The following is a 15,105-nucleotide window of genomic DNA, read 5'->3' as shown; positions in this document are numbered from 1 at the left end:
GACTTTTTTTTTTTTTTTCGCGAGGGGGGTTCAAGGAATTTTGGATCTCTTGAATGAGTCTAATTGGCCAAAGGCTATTAATGTTTTAACATTGTTAGAATTGGGAAAAGCTGATTAGTGATTAGGCTTTTTGTGAAAAGATGTATTTTATGCACAACACTGACTTCTATGCTAATATTTTTTGCTTTAATAATGCCTCAAACATCTGAACAGTCCTCCAGATCCGCCATGAAATAGAGATGGTAAATCCAGGTCCAGAAAATGAAAACCCTGCCAGAGTTTTGCTTTAGCCCCTCATGCTCGCTAGCTAGCTCAGTAGCAGCTAGGTAGCTGGCTAGCTAGCACTTGGGTCTAAAGCTACACTGTGGCAGGGTTTTTACTTCTGGATCTGGATTTGTTCTAGCTAGCTAGTACTGTAGCAGGTAGCTAGCTAATGCTAGATCGCTGCACCTGGGGCTAGCACCTAGCACCTGGGGCTAAAGCCAAACTGTATAATAATATAATATTAATGTTGTTTACTGACCAAACCAGAGCTGGCCAAGACGAAGCTGACGCAATGACGATAATTCACGTCAATGGCACTCAAACTACTACAATCCTATTATGTCAAAATTTGATTATTTCTTCTTATTTAATATAGTCAACTATTAACTTCAATTAGATGCATTCTTATTCCACTAGATGGTGCCACCATCTGTCATTCAAAGCAAAAAAATAAAAAATAAATAAGACTTTTACTGTTTACTGCAAGTATGCTTTGCTACCTAAATGATAACCTGATGTCGCTATTGTATAACGGTGTGTATGTCAGAAGAAATGCGTGTGTATTTTCACTTTGAATGTAGATCAAATTCACAATGGATATCGATTTCTTCAAGATTTTTTTGGAAAGCACATCTTTAGGTCTCAAGTCGGACGACTGGCAGTCAGGGTTGAATTTATGTTTTTATATCCCCACCATGACGCTGTTTTCCTATTTTAAGCATGCTGCAAAAAAATAAAAATAAAATCACAGTAACCTGGCATCACTGTGTATGTTTGATAATGCCGTGTCATATGAAAATATTCACAGAAACATGACGTGGGGTAGTGTTGCACACTTCTGCCTCGCAGTCAGGAGATCCATGTTTGAGTTTGAATCTTCTTCTGTTACTCCAAACACATGAAGACTATACATTACCCGTACATGTGAATGTGAGTGTGAATAGTTGTCTATATGTGCCCTGCGATTCACCGGCGACCAGTCAAGGGTGTCTGGCACTCCTCTCATCAAAATTCAGATGCGATAGTCTACGGCTCAGCCGCAACACTAATGAGGACATGTAGTATAAAAATTGGATGGATGGATGCACCCTGTGATTGATTGTCAACCAGTCCAAATTGTATCCCGCTTCTCTTGCTAAAAAGGAAACTGAGAAAGGCTCAAGCTGAGCAAAATGGATTGACGGATGATGCAAAACCTGATAATATATTAATGGGCCAAGATGAAGTACTTGAAATGTATTTTGCATATCGAAAGGGCTACCTCGAAGGTTTTTGTTTTTTTTCTTGCATTCATTTGAATGCAAAATTGTAAATCTGTTATGGTAAATTGCCTGTTGGCCGACGTGTGAGTGGATGTGCTTTGTTTTCATCAGAGAAGACACTGCAGCTTCACACGCACGACCGGATGCAAATGAGCGCTTTGGCGCTCTTAACACTATTAGATATTAGAAGAGCAGGCTATCCTGGAATATTTCCCCTTCTCCGCCCGTGCGAATAAAAATGATTAGCATCTCTCTCGCTCTCTCTATCGGTAAGTAATTCCATTTGCACCCTCCTCTCTGCTTGTGAGACCACCATCAAAGCTGGAGCAGATCCAGCAGGTGATTTAAAATTCCTCTTGCCCAGAAATGTCCAATTTTTTTTTATAACTTGTTGAAAAAGATTTAATGGGTTCGGCTATTGCATCATGCTGGTACAGCAACAGGCCAATGCTTCTCTGAGGAGGCCTTTTTATTTTATTTTTTTTAAACTGCGCTTTCAATCGCCTTGATTTTCTTCTTTTTTTTTTTTCTTTTATAGATGACGGGCGAAAAACGGCCATCCTCCGAGATGATGAAGCCCAAGCCCAAGCCGCAGAAGAAGAAGAAGAAGAAGGACCCCAACGAGCCCACCAAGCCCGTGTCGGCATACGCGCTCTTCTTCAGGGACACCCAAGCGGCCATCAAGGGGCAGAATCCCAACGCCACGTTCGGGGACGTGTCCAAGATCGTCGCTTCCATGTGGGACGGCCTCGGAGAGGAGCAGAAACAGGTACTGTGTGTTGTTTTGGAGTGATGAAGCATCCACAACAACACTTTGGAATTATTTAAAAAAATTCAGCCCCCGAAGGCAGTTTCACATCGCATCCTGGAATTTGGTGGGCACGTCTATCATGAGTAAACCCACAAAAAATTCAAAAGAAGGCACGCTGTAAAAAGAGAATCGTTGAACCAATTTACAATTACAAATGAAATAGTTGACCAACGTTAAAGGAAATCACTTCACTTATGAGTCCAAGTTTATTTTAGTTAACTAAAACTAAGGAAAAAAACAACTTAAATTCAAAAAACAATTTTGCGAAATTAAAAATAAAAAAAAAAGCTTTTTAAAAAACGAAAACTAACTGAAACTACATTTTATGTTTACAAAAGTAACTACAATTAACTATAATTATAGCAAAAAATGTCCTTCGTTTTAGTCTTTGGTAAAATGCATGAGCATATGGGGGTGATTTTAAATGTGATTTGAAGTAGATTTATTTTGATATTAACTGGAATATGGACGTTTGAAAATGTGTCACACAGACACGACGTCATCTAGCAGCAGGTAATAGGAAAGCACCTTCAGATGATGTCACCCCCATGGTGTTTTTTTTAAATATTGCGCACAAGTAATACACATTTTTTTTAAACTAAAACTAATACTGAAACTAACTAAAACTAAGCATTTATTAAATAACTAAAACTAATAACAACTAACAGAACCACCGTGAAATTGAATTAAAACTAAATTTAAAAAACAAAACTCAAAAGGAAATCAAAACTAACTAAAATGAAAATTCCAAAACTATAATAACCCTGGTAGATTCACTTTGGATTAACTTAATTCAGGTAAATATATTAAGTTTAATGAACTAATAATTAATTAAACTTAATTCAGTCATGTGATTTTTTTTACAATTAATTTTATAATCATATGTTGGTTCAACCATTCTCTTTTTAGAGTGTATGTCCGAAAAGAAAATTCGAGTTCTCAGAGTTAACCTATTCAATGCGATGAAATCCTGCGAAAAAAAAAACGTATCTGATGGTTTACTTGTTGGCACAGACTTGCTATGTGCTTGAGTAAAAGCTCTCACCTGGTTGACAAAAGGCCTCAAGTTGACTGTGTGTTTGCGTCTCACCAAACACACTCGAGGTGCCGGACTTTGGAGGCTGTCCGTCGCTTTTATTCGCAGTTAATTTTTGCCGCCTCCACCGCGTCCCCTCGCCATGAATCTTCATTTGGGCGTCTGACACCCCTGAATGTGAATTCCTCATTTCCTGTCCTTTTATTTATATGTGTTGCTGGGTAATTTGATCACGCCGGGAGAATACGAGATTAGCAATTGCATCCGCGTCCTTGGTTTGGCCTCAAGGACATCTGCGGCTGAAATGTTATTGTTTGCCGCCGCACTTAACCCGTTGCGTGCCGGATGTTTGGAAAACACATTCACGGGGGTTACCTGAGAAGAGAGAGAAGAACAAGGGGTTTTGTTTGCTCATTTGTCAGTTTAATCTAACGTGTCACTTCGTCGTTGAGCTAATGGCGAGAAAGCGCTCTGCGTTGATTGATCCTCAGGGCTGACTAATGGGTGAAATCATTTGAATTAGTAAATTGCAAGGATGGATGGATGGATGGATGGATGATTGATGAACAGAATGATAGATGCATGGATTATTATGCTGATGGATGGATGGATGGATGGATGTATGGATGGATGGATGGATGGATGGATGGATGATTGATGAACAGAATGATAGATGCATGGATTATTATGCTGATGGATGGATGGATGGATGGATGGATGGATGGATGGATGGATGGATGGATGGATGGATGGATGGATGGATGATTGATGAACAGAATGATAGATGCATGGATTAGTATGCTGATGGATGGATGGATGGATGGATGGATGGATGGATGGATGATTGATGAACAGAATGATAGATGCATGGATTATTATGCTGATGGATGGATTGGATGGATGGATGGATGGATGGATGGATGGATGGATGAATGGATGGATGTATGGATGTATGGATTATTATGTTAATGGCTGGATGGATGATGGGTGGATGGATGGATGGATGGATGGATGGATGGATGGATGGATGGATGGATGGATGATTGATTAACAGAATGATAGATGCATGGATTATTATGCTGATGGATGGATGGATGGATGGATGGATGGATGGATTATTATGTTAATGGCTGGATGGATGATGGGTGGATGGATGGATGGATGGATGGATGGATGAGTTGACTATATTAGTTACTCTTGCATCTATTATTGTACAACACAGGTGTACAGAACCACAAATAAACTTAATGAAAAATATACTTTTGATTAAAAGATCAAAAATATATACTGTAATTAATAGAAGCACATCTTATAAACAAATAGTACATAATTAAATCAACACCATTTGCTCCTAATGTGGCAGTTTGCTGCGTTCAAGGACACTGTCAATTGCTCTGTGTTAACAGCACTTTCCAATTAGCTGCAGTGTGCCGTTATTATCATTCAACCACGACAAAAGCTTCTTTGTTGCGGCCTTTTTTTCTATTTGCGTTTGTGCAGTCGACAGTGTTGTCCTTGAGTTTTCTTTTAAGCATGTTTATACGGCCTTTATTGTTATTTTTATGATCATTATTATTGTTATTATTAAAACACCATATTTTCTTGCTTTTAATTCCCAGAGGCTTTGCAGTGCAAGATCAAATTTTTTTTTTTTTTTTGGGGGGGGGCTGTTTTTGTCCTCAATGTGACGTCATGTTAAAACTGCCCTAGAAACACGAAAGCAGTTTTTGTTTTGTTTTGGGTTAAGATTAAGATATATTTTTCTTATTATTTTTGAAGCACAGTAAAGGATGCTGCTAGTGAAGTGCTTGTATTGTAAAGGTTAAGGATAGATATTGCACATATATTACATGTCTCCCAACCGGATCTGTTTTCTCCATTTTTGTCAAATTATTATCGCAGACCAGACATGGTAAGCGTGTGTACGTAACGCAGCCCTGAAAAAAGTCATTTAATAGCTAGCACACCTGCTGGAATGTTTGAATAAAAAAATGATTGATATAAAATTTGGGTAGACATTTTTATCATAAAGTATAAAATGCAGGTCAGCCATTTTGTTTTGAAGCAGCCATTTTGGTCAATTCCAGGGTCTTGCACTTTTGACGTATTTGCCCAAATGAGCCCAAACTGGAAGCAGAAATCCTAGACAGATGGAACGTGCTAAATTATAAAGTTTTTGCCGATGTCACTTGATACGGGCAGAGCATTTTTAATGATTCCGCCAAGGAAAAGCGGGTGCGAGGGCCTGTTCGTCACAGAGTTAATCGTCATTTGAGGTCGTTTCTTCTTCCCGCCCAGGGCTCATCACTCAGCTGGCTGTCAGCGGGGCGCGACGTTATTGTCTCCTGTAATTAAGTGCTTATCAAACAAGCGCATTTCATTAAGCTACAATTAAGGGGCTAATTCGAGCGCCGCACCTCTGTGTCGGGGCGGCGACGGCGGCGTACGCTCGCCTCTCGCGGCTTTAATTCGCGCTGACCTGCAGCCTCCCGACGTCGGCTAATGAATCCGCTCTTTTTGTGGTAATTAGACATCCTTAGGCGGGGGGTAATTTATTTAAAAAGTCGGTGTCGCTGTACAAATCGTTAGCAGTGTTGAAATTAATTTGAAACGAAAGCTGCTGGGAGTCATTAGAGGCGTTCGTTTTTAAGTGACTGCAGCAACAATTTTTTTTTTCTTCTCTCTCCTACGCTCCACCTAACTTTATGATCATTTTTGGACAACAATCTTGAGCAGTAACATTAGCTAACTCTGATGCTAGCGTTAGCACTACAGTGCTAATGATACGGAGACCACTATTGTAGCGATCACGGGCTGCCATGCTAACATTATTGCTATGATGCTTCTTATAACCAAACCCAGAAACTGGTTAGCTGTAATTAATCATTACCTGAGCCACTTGAGCCTCTAACTTGCAGTATGGGACCAAGTGATCAGCTAGCTTACTTAGCACAGTTCTCTTAGGCAGCCGTCTGGCGTCCACTCGTATGCGTTCGCGTAAGGATATATTTACGCCACAACAGTTGTTCATAGGCTACTATGCAATGGTGTGTGTATTCAAATAAAAATTAATACATAAATAAACCAATATAAAATGATAATGGTAATGTTAGCATGTTAGCATGCTATAGATAAATTGTCGCTCTAGTAGTTATATATATTGAAGATCGCTATATAAAGTTCAATCAAAATTCTTCCCAAAAATAGTCACATTCGGTTTATATGTCATGGAAGGTAAAGATATTGAAAATAGAGCTGAGGAGTGAAAGGATAAACATCAACTGTTTGGGCTGGTGATTGCATCCACCTTGTTTGTTTGTGTGTGTCTCTGCGTGTTTGTTTCTGTGTTAGTAGCGGCTGACAGCCTACACGACATTTGCAGTCGTAGTGCATGAATGCTTAATGGTTATTCGAGACCACCTCTTGGAAAGAAAATGACCCGCGCCACACGCATCCCTACGAAGGAGTGAGGATTCCTACTTAGCCATGACAACTTCACTTCATGGAACCACACTGGGGGGCGGGGCGGGGCGGGTGGGGGGTGGTGTTGGGGGGGTGGGGTTGGGGGGGGGGGGCTGGGGGGGGGGGGATTTGGGTGCAAATCTAATCAAAAGGTCTTTTCATTTACCGCTAACCTAACCTTATGTACGTCATTTTGTGACATCTTTCAGAAAAAATAAAGCAGATATCGTAAGAATGTCATTTTACATTACCTACTAGACAGTTATTTAGTCATTCATTTTGGTAGTTATTTAGAAAGTCGGTTTGTTAGTGAGATCAAAAAATATTTTGTCAATTAGCGAGTCAGATAGTTAGTGAGCTAGTTAGTTGTAGCAATGGCAGTAAGGTTGGAGTTGCCCAACTAATTAATAAGTGTTCTATTATTTCTAGTGAGTGACCTAGCAAGTTATTTTGTTTGTTGTTGTTTTTCAAGACAGTTCGTTAGTTGGGAGTTGGTTAATCAGTTGAAGAATTAGTGATTCAGCTAGCTGTTTAGTTAGTTTGATAGCGAGTCAGTTGGTTGGTTAGTTGTTTTGGGAACAGTTTGTTAGCAAACTAGTTAGTGATTTAGTTGGTTAAAAAAAATCTGAGTGAGTCTGTTAGTTAGCCAGTTGGTTAGTCGGTTAGCAAGCGAGTTGGTTAGCAATCAGTTAGTAAGCTAGTTTGTCAGTTGGTTAAATAGATAGCAAACCAGTTTGTTAGCGAGTTACTAGCCAACCTGTTAGCAAGTGTGGGTTAACAGTTTAGTCAATTAGTTACTTAGTAAGCCAGATAATCCATTGGCAAGTGGCTTAAATACCCAGTCAGTCAGATAGTTAGTGAGCTGGTTAATAATATTATCATTTAAGAGGCTAGTCAATAAGTTGCTTATTTACGAGTGGGTTACTCGGCAAGTTTTTGGTGAGTAAGTAACAAGTATAAGTAATAAGTAACAAGCTGGTTGGTGAGCCAGTTAGTTGGCTATTTGGTTAGCCAGTTAAAGCCTCAGAAGTGTTAGCTAGTTAATTTGTTAGTAGGATAACTAAATGTTGCATTGCGATACTTACGTAACATATCCCAATTGTGTCTGACCTCCCGATGTGCGCTCACTTTGTAATCATCTGTCATTGTTGTCATTGTTTGTTCCCGCAGAACTACAAGAGGAAAACAGAGGCGGCTAAAAAGGAGTACCTGAAAGCCTTGGCTGCCTACAGAGCCAGTCTGGTTTCCAAGGTAACCATGAGCGTGCGTGCGCATGTGTACGTATGTGTTGTAGGTCATGTCTTTGATATACGTGGGTCAGCAGTGATATTAAAATCACAAAAATCAATAAATACAAACATCATTTCTTGAGATTACTGTCTTCACTTTCAGTCATTTTGTAAATACAGTATTTTTAATGAAAAAGAATATAAAAATATGTTAGAGAATAAACATTGTTAAATTATTTAACAAATTTTAAAGTGTTCTTTGTATATAAATGCAAGTAAATGTAAAGAATGGCAATGTAAAAAATAATAAATAAAAGGAAATAATGTTTTTAATTTATGTATGCCTTAAAGTAAAGGAGAATAATGTAAAAACATAAAATGTAATGTATACAAATAAATAATACAAATAATTCCGTTTTTAGAATATGGTTTTTATTAATATTTGACTTAATTATTCGTTTTTTCATCTATCTTCAAAATGTAAACAAATGCTAAAAATACACTAAATAAGATTTTTTTTAAAATGTTTCATTAGATTTTGTTTTGTTTCTATCTGTCATTTAAGAAAATACATAAACAATAAATATTTTAAACAATAAATAAAATTTTTGGATTGTATTTACTTTGTAACATATTAAAAGGGGAGGATTTTAGATTTTATTTTTTTTTAATTATTCCAAAAATATCACATGGCATCATAATATGTTTGTTTGTTTTTATCTGCGTTTCCACGTGCGACTTCCTCACATAAATCTTTCAACCTTCCCTTCCGAGGTGCATTCATTTCTCAACGTTCCTCCTGCATTGTTTTCTTTTCAAAATTGATTCCAAGTGACATTTCCATACTAAGCCCCACCCGTGCGCGCCGCGCCTCGTTTCCTCTCTCCGAAACAAGCACCTTGATTGAGGCATGAATAGTTCATTCATCAGCCTCTTGACGGCGGCGCACTTTCGACTCAAAGCCGCTTGTCTAAGCTCAATTAGGTCTTGATTGACGCTATACATTGGCGAGATTGCCAGTCAAAAATAAAAACTTTGTCAGCCAATCAGACGGCGGGATGATTGAAATGAGACTTTTGAGTCCAAGTGGATGTGGGTGGAGGTATTCGCGGCTGCGCATCCTTGCCGTGCACCTGTTGCCGTTTTTTTTTGTTTCGTCAACAAATGCCGCTAACGACTCCGGCGCGCGGAATCCAGAGAAACAGTCTTTTCGCCATCACCATGACTCTGAGCCTCAGATGGTTTTCCTCGGATAAATCGGAAATCAATTGAATGACCAATCTTCCTTTTAAGGAAAAATTCCTCTCGCCATATTTCTTAAGTCACTATTTCATTTTCCATTTGGCCACACTCTCACCTCTCCATCCATCTATCTATCCCCTCATCCCTTCACATTGATTATTCCGAGGGAAGGGAGTGGGGGGTGTACTTCACTCCAACCCGCTTGACACTTAATGAGAAGGAGCGCTTGTATGTCATACGCGCGCACACAAGGAAGGTTTGAAGGAATACAGAAGAATTGATACGCATTTGCCTGCGTACATTTGCACCTCTCTCAGCGGAAAGCCACCTTGGAATATTTTTATCATATCCTGACAGTCTTATTATTTGTATGATCACAGACACTTTTTTGAACCTGCAGAATAAAAGACAATGTTTAGAAACAAACAACAGTAAATTAAAAAATAAATAACGTAAACAGAATCACAATTATTGATTCTCTTTATTAGCCCCTATGGAAAATAAATGTAATATTATTTTTAATAAATGTATTGTGTCACATATTGTTATTGTTACAAACAGTATATACAGGTGTTCGTCAAAAAAATTTAATATCCTTGAAAAGTTGAATAATTTCCATAATTCCATAGATTTCATAGAACACCATCAATCACTCCATCCTTTTTTTCCCCCCATGCAAAACACCGGGAAGTATGCATGGTGATTTCTAATTTCTAATAATTTTTCGACATCCTGTTTTTGTGGGTTTATGAGCACGATGCCCAAATAATGTAAAAATAGACAAATAAATACTTGAAATCACTTAATTTGTGGGCCCTGAATCTATAAACTATGAAAGTTTGACTTTTTAAGTGAAATTACAGAAATTATTCAACTTTTTGAAGATATTCAATTTTTTTTAGCACAGCAGCAACACGGTAATAACAAACAGGGCTGGTTAACTCATTTAATGCCAGCCCAGTTCAACTGAATAGTTTGACGTCTATAGCCGTCAATGGCAGTCAATGAGTTAAAAATAACAAACCGGTAAAAGTCACTGAGACTGAGACTTCTTGTATTTTCCATGATGAGGGTCTGTTCATGCAAATTTTATTCATGCACAAAGCTCCAAGTTACATTAAACTTGCGTCTTCCTCGACACATATATTCCACTTTCTCTACTCGAGTGCCCCTGGCGGCCGTTAGAAAAAATGCATAAATCAGCCGCATCATTGTATAAGACGCAGGGTTGAAAGCGTGCGAAAAAAGTCACGGCTTATAGTCTGGAAATTACGGTAAATCTGATTTCATTATTTGAAAAACCATACATCTCTTGATTGGGACATTATTTAATCCCATTACAAGGCAAACCATTGCAAAGTAAATACATTACAGTACTAATGTTTCATCCATTTAGTGAATGTAGGCGTTGTATATTTAGTTTTGTGTATATATAGAAAGGGAGAGAAAGGGGGCGAGCAGCAATGGCGCTGGCAGAGAGACGTGATTGTTTGTTGGAACAATGGAGCGTGCAGTTGGTCGCGCTTAGTCGCCTTATGCTGGCACGCCGCCTCACGCTGGCATATTTCACACCACTGAAACTTTGCTGTTACAATATCACGCACTAGGACAGTTCTGGCTCGCATGCGGAGAGTCGAGTCGAGACAATGCACTCATCTACTGCCTTGGACTTGAACAGGTCGCGTGTAAGTGGCCAGCGATGCAGGATGACCTTAAAAGTAGTTGTAGGAATAATTGTAAATATTAAGTTATCATACATTTGCTGCACTGAAGAACTGCTTCTGCTTGCAATCAAGAATGCTTTGCTCAGGAAGCTGAAGAACAACAACATCTCACACAGCAGAATGGTTCGGGCCAGTCTGCTGAGGTCACCTGTTTTCTGTTAAGAAATTATTGTAAACTTGACCACACATGTACTCAGCAATCTTCCACTCACATGCACAACACAAGTGCACTGTGTTCCAACTATGCCTTGCATTTGCATTTTTAGGGTTGGAACACCCATGTAACTAGGGGCGTGGAAAACCAAATAAATAGAGAGGGTGAGGAGAGGAATCTTCAGAGAGTGCAGGAGTGAATTGTATCAGTCAGTTCCTCTCCTCACTCCTCGCGAGCCCTGAACTGAGTGTCTTCTCTCCTTTTTGTGTCGTGTTTAATAGATGTCAAACAGGTAACCCTGACAGTAGTATACAGTCAGAAGGAAATCTGGGCAACAGACGCAGAATTTTTCATCTACACTAAGTCAAGGGGAGACTACTGTATATCACACAAAAGATATTTGTGGTGTTGAGGTATTTGAATTTTGTGTCGTCCGCAGACGTACAACGACCCCGTGGAGCCAAAAAGTGCCCAAACAAGCCAAGCGTCTCCTCACATGCTGCCCGCCAACCCCTCCCTGTACAGCGTGCCGCCCCCTCCCCAGCCGTCGTCCCCCTACCTGGGACCGGGCGCCTTCCCCCTCGCCGAGCTGCAGAGCTACGCCGGCCACGCCCCCCGCCACGCCCTCTCGCAGACGCTCAGCCAATCGCAGATGCTGCCCAGCATTAGTGCCTCGCCGCCCTCTTCCTTCCAGATCAGCCCGCCGCTCCACCCCCACCAGCAGCTGTCCCTGCACCAGAGCTCGCTGCTCAACCAGCCAATCCGCATGCAGCAGGTCCAGTCCCAGTCAATCATCTCTCACCAGATGGGCCTGCAGGCCTCCCTTCACTCCCCGCCGCCGGGCCAGCAGGTAACATTCTGTGACAATTAGGGCCCGACCGATTTGCATTTTCTTTGAGTCCAATGAACCCATTCGGATATGTGGCAAAATAATGAATCTGCTGATTAATTTTAAAAATCGTCCGATTTTAAAAGAGCTCGCCGCTTAAGTCAGCCAGTTGATAAATCGGTTAGGTCCTACCTGAAACGTCTCCATTCAGCAAGTTCCTCCTTCTTCAGGGTTTTCCCCACCTCCAGTCCGAGTATCAGAAGAGCATCGGGGGGCCGCAGTCACCAGGAGGGTCCGGAGGTCCCGGTCCGGGCCCGGGAGTTGCTCCGGGCCACGACTGGGACGGGGAATACTGCAACCGGGAGTGCGGCAACCACTGCAGGTGAGTGCAAATGGGTGCAACAATTTGAGACATTTCATCACTTGTCGGTTGGGCTGACGTACACAATCAGCCCAACTTCTGACTATCAGTGTTGTAGTTTTATCAAGTCACGTTGTGGCCAAAGGAATAATCCTGGTTGGTTATTTTCTCTTGTCTTGTGCTCTTGTGCCTTCCTTCTTCCATTTCCATTTCTTCTTCTTCTTCTTCTTCTTCTTCTTCTATTTCTTCTTCTTCCATTTCTTCTTCTTCTTCTTCTTCTTCTTCTTCTTCCATTTCTTCTTCTTCCATTTCTTCTTCTTCTTCTTCACCTATTTCTTCAATTTCTTCTTCTTCTTCTTCCATTTCTTCTTCTTCTTCCTCTGATGCTTCTTCTTCCATTTCTTCAATTTCTTCTTCTTCTTCTTCTTCTTCTTCTTCTTCTTCGTGTATTTCTTCAACTTCTTCAACTTCTTCTTCATCTATTTCTTCAGTTTATTCTTCTTCTTCTTCTTCCATTTCTTCTTCTTCTTCCTCTGATGCTTCTTCTTCCATTTCTTCAATTTCTTCTTCTTCTTCTTCTTCTTCTTCTTCTTCTTCTTCTTCTTCTTCTTCCATTTCTTCTTCTTCCATTTCTTCTTCTTCTTCTTCTTCTTCTTCTTCTTCTTCCATTTCTTCTTCTTCTTCTTCACCTATTTCTTCAATTTCTTCTTCTCCTTCTTCCATTTCTTCTTCTTCTTCCTCTGATGCTTCTTCTTCCATTTCTTCAATTTCTTCTTCTTCTTCTTCTTCTTCTTCTTCTTCTTCTTCTTCTTCGTGTATTTCTTCAACTTCTTCAACTTCTTCTTCATCTATTTCTTCAGTTTCTTCTTCTTCTTCTTCAATTTCTTCTTCTTCTTCTCCTTGTGCCAGCTCTTCGTCTTCTGCCATTTATTCTTCTTCTCCTCCTTTTTCTTCTTCAATCTAGGCATTTCACAATTCAAACCGTCTCATGTAGAACACGTTTGCAGTATTTTTTTGTGGGTGTGATAAAGAAACTTTGGAACATTTGTTTTTTGAATATGTGTACACCAAGATATTTTGGGAAGCATTGCAGTGCTGCATTTCGGAGGACAAAGATTCACCCACACTGGATTTCAAGAATATTAAGTTTGGGATAGTAGGCTAATACAAGACAGAAAAAGGGAAATGATGCTCAATACTTTGATAATAATGGCAAAAGAGTTTATTCAAGTAGATTTGTGCGCTCATCCAAACCCGTCTTTGAGACTTGACTTGTTTCTACTCGTGTTTGTCAGTCTGACTTTTTTTTGCTTTTGATGTCTTTTGCAGCGGCAGCATGATAGGCAGGGACAAGCCCCTCTACCTCACCTGAACCCCCACCGGGACGTCAAAAACGGCCACCAATCGGCCCGGCCGACCGTCTCCTCTCTCCCTTCCCTCGTCCCTTACATACGTGTACATACGTGTACTTAAACACAACAAACACGCCGCTCCACGCCATCGTTTCCTCTTGTGATGGGACTTTTTCGGAGGGACTGGATGAGGGGCCAGGTTGCGACTTCCTGTACAAGCACTTACGAGGGCCCCGCCCCCCTTCTGGTCACTGCGCGGCAGGCTGTGGACGGGCTGTGGAGCGCTCGTCCTTTTTGTCCCCTCAGGGACCCCATCCAGCTTTAATTAGAAAAACTTTGTTTGTTGTTGTTGTTGTTGTTGTTGTTACTTGTTTTATTTATTTCTGCCTTGCTTTTCCCCACCTCTGCTCTCAGAAGATATTTACTCCCATTTCTTTGTTTGTTTTTTGCTTAAAGGGGACATATTGTGGCCATATTTGACTTATTAATGTTTGTGTACAAATAGTTGGCTCTCTGGAGTGCCTGTCCGCCCATCAAGTGTGAAATTAAACGACCAAGAGAATCTTAATGATCTGCCTGTTTTTGAAAATGTGCCTGAGCAAGCCCTTAAGCCCGCCTGTCCTACTGTGATGAAACCATGGGAGGGGCTAAATTCCATAATAACCACACCCACATCAAGTTTCTCTGCCATTGCTGAGGCAGATTAGCATTAGCACACATTAGCTTCCTACACAATAAAACATGCTAGGTTGTTTTGTTTGCTAACCCACTCGCTGGATTTTGAGCAGCGTTACCCAAGTTTGATTTTATTTTGACTCAGCAGATTGGGTTGAAGTTCGGAGTTGGGCAGGCCTAAGGTTCAAATCCCGGTCAGGGCAAACGGTAACAGTCAGACTCTTGCCGATGCCAAGACACTTCTGCCTGAATAAAAATGGATGCCTTGTGTTAGGAAGGGTATCGGCTGGAAAAATTGTGCCAAATATATCATTTGAGTGACTTGCTGTGGCAAGCAGAAAAGTTGCTTTTTTTTCTTAGAAAAATGTTGGTGATGAAATTAGTTGTTTTTTTTTTGTTTGTTTTTTTTTTTTTTGCTAACCTATTTCTGGTAAGTTTCACCAGGATGGGTAATTCCTGGCTCGGTTCCAGCGTTGGGTTAGTGATTTCTATTCATTTGGGTTACCTTTAACGCATGGTAAATAATATGCTGTAAAAAATATTTGCTGTAAAAATCTGTAAAGTATATGAAAAGCTTGTGATTCTCCATTCTTGGGTTAATCCTAAGAACGGTTTGAAATTTTGTGGGGAAAATGCATAATATGTCTCCTTTAAAGGCCCACAAATCAACATCATGTGTCTTTATTTTCTATTTTTTATTTTGA

General features: G+C 40.2%; 1 protein-coding gene across 2 annotated transcripts in view; it reads left to right on the top strand.

Moving 5' to 3' along the window:
- tox2 (TOX high mobility group box family member 2) overlaps nt 1-14,813 on the top strand; it is a 100,505-nt gene extending 85,692 nt beyond the window's left edge. For both annotated transcript variants that reach the window (XM_077530390.1, XM_077530389.1), the window contains 5 exons: nt 2,065-2,295; nt 8,006-8,086; nt 11,624-12,034; nt 12,244-12,395; nt 13,704-14,813. In XM_077530390.1, the coding sequence (XP_077386516.1) occupies nt 2,065-2,295; nt 8,006-8,086; nt 11,624-12,034; nt 12,244-12,395; nt 13,704-13,746 (918 nt within the window). In that variant the 3' untranslated portion in view covers nt 13,747-14,813. The remainder of the gene's footprint in view (nt 1-2,064; nt 2,296-8,005; nt 8,087-11,623; nt 12,035-12,243; nt 12,396-13,703) is intronic.
- The last annotated feature ends 292 nt before the right edge of the window (nt 14,814-15,105 follow it).

This window comes from Festucalex cinctus, chromosome 8, assembly GCF_051991245.1.
Source record: "Festucalex cinctus isolate MCC-2025b chromosome 8, RoL_Fcin_1.0, whole genome shotgun sequence".
In the NCBI taxonomy this organism is placed as follows: domain Eukaryota; kingdom Metazoa; phylum Chordata; class Actinopteri; order Syngnathiformes; family Syngnathidae; genus Festucalex; species Festucalex cinctus.
Note: the sequence above shows the minus strand (reverse complement) of the source record. Positions and strands in the feature narration are given on the sequence as shown.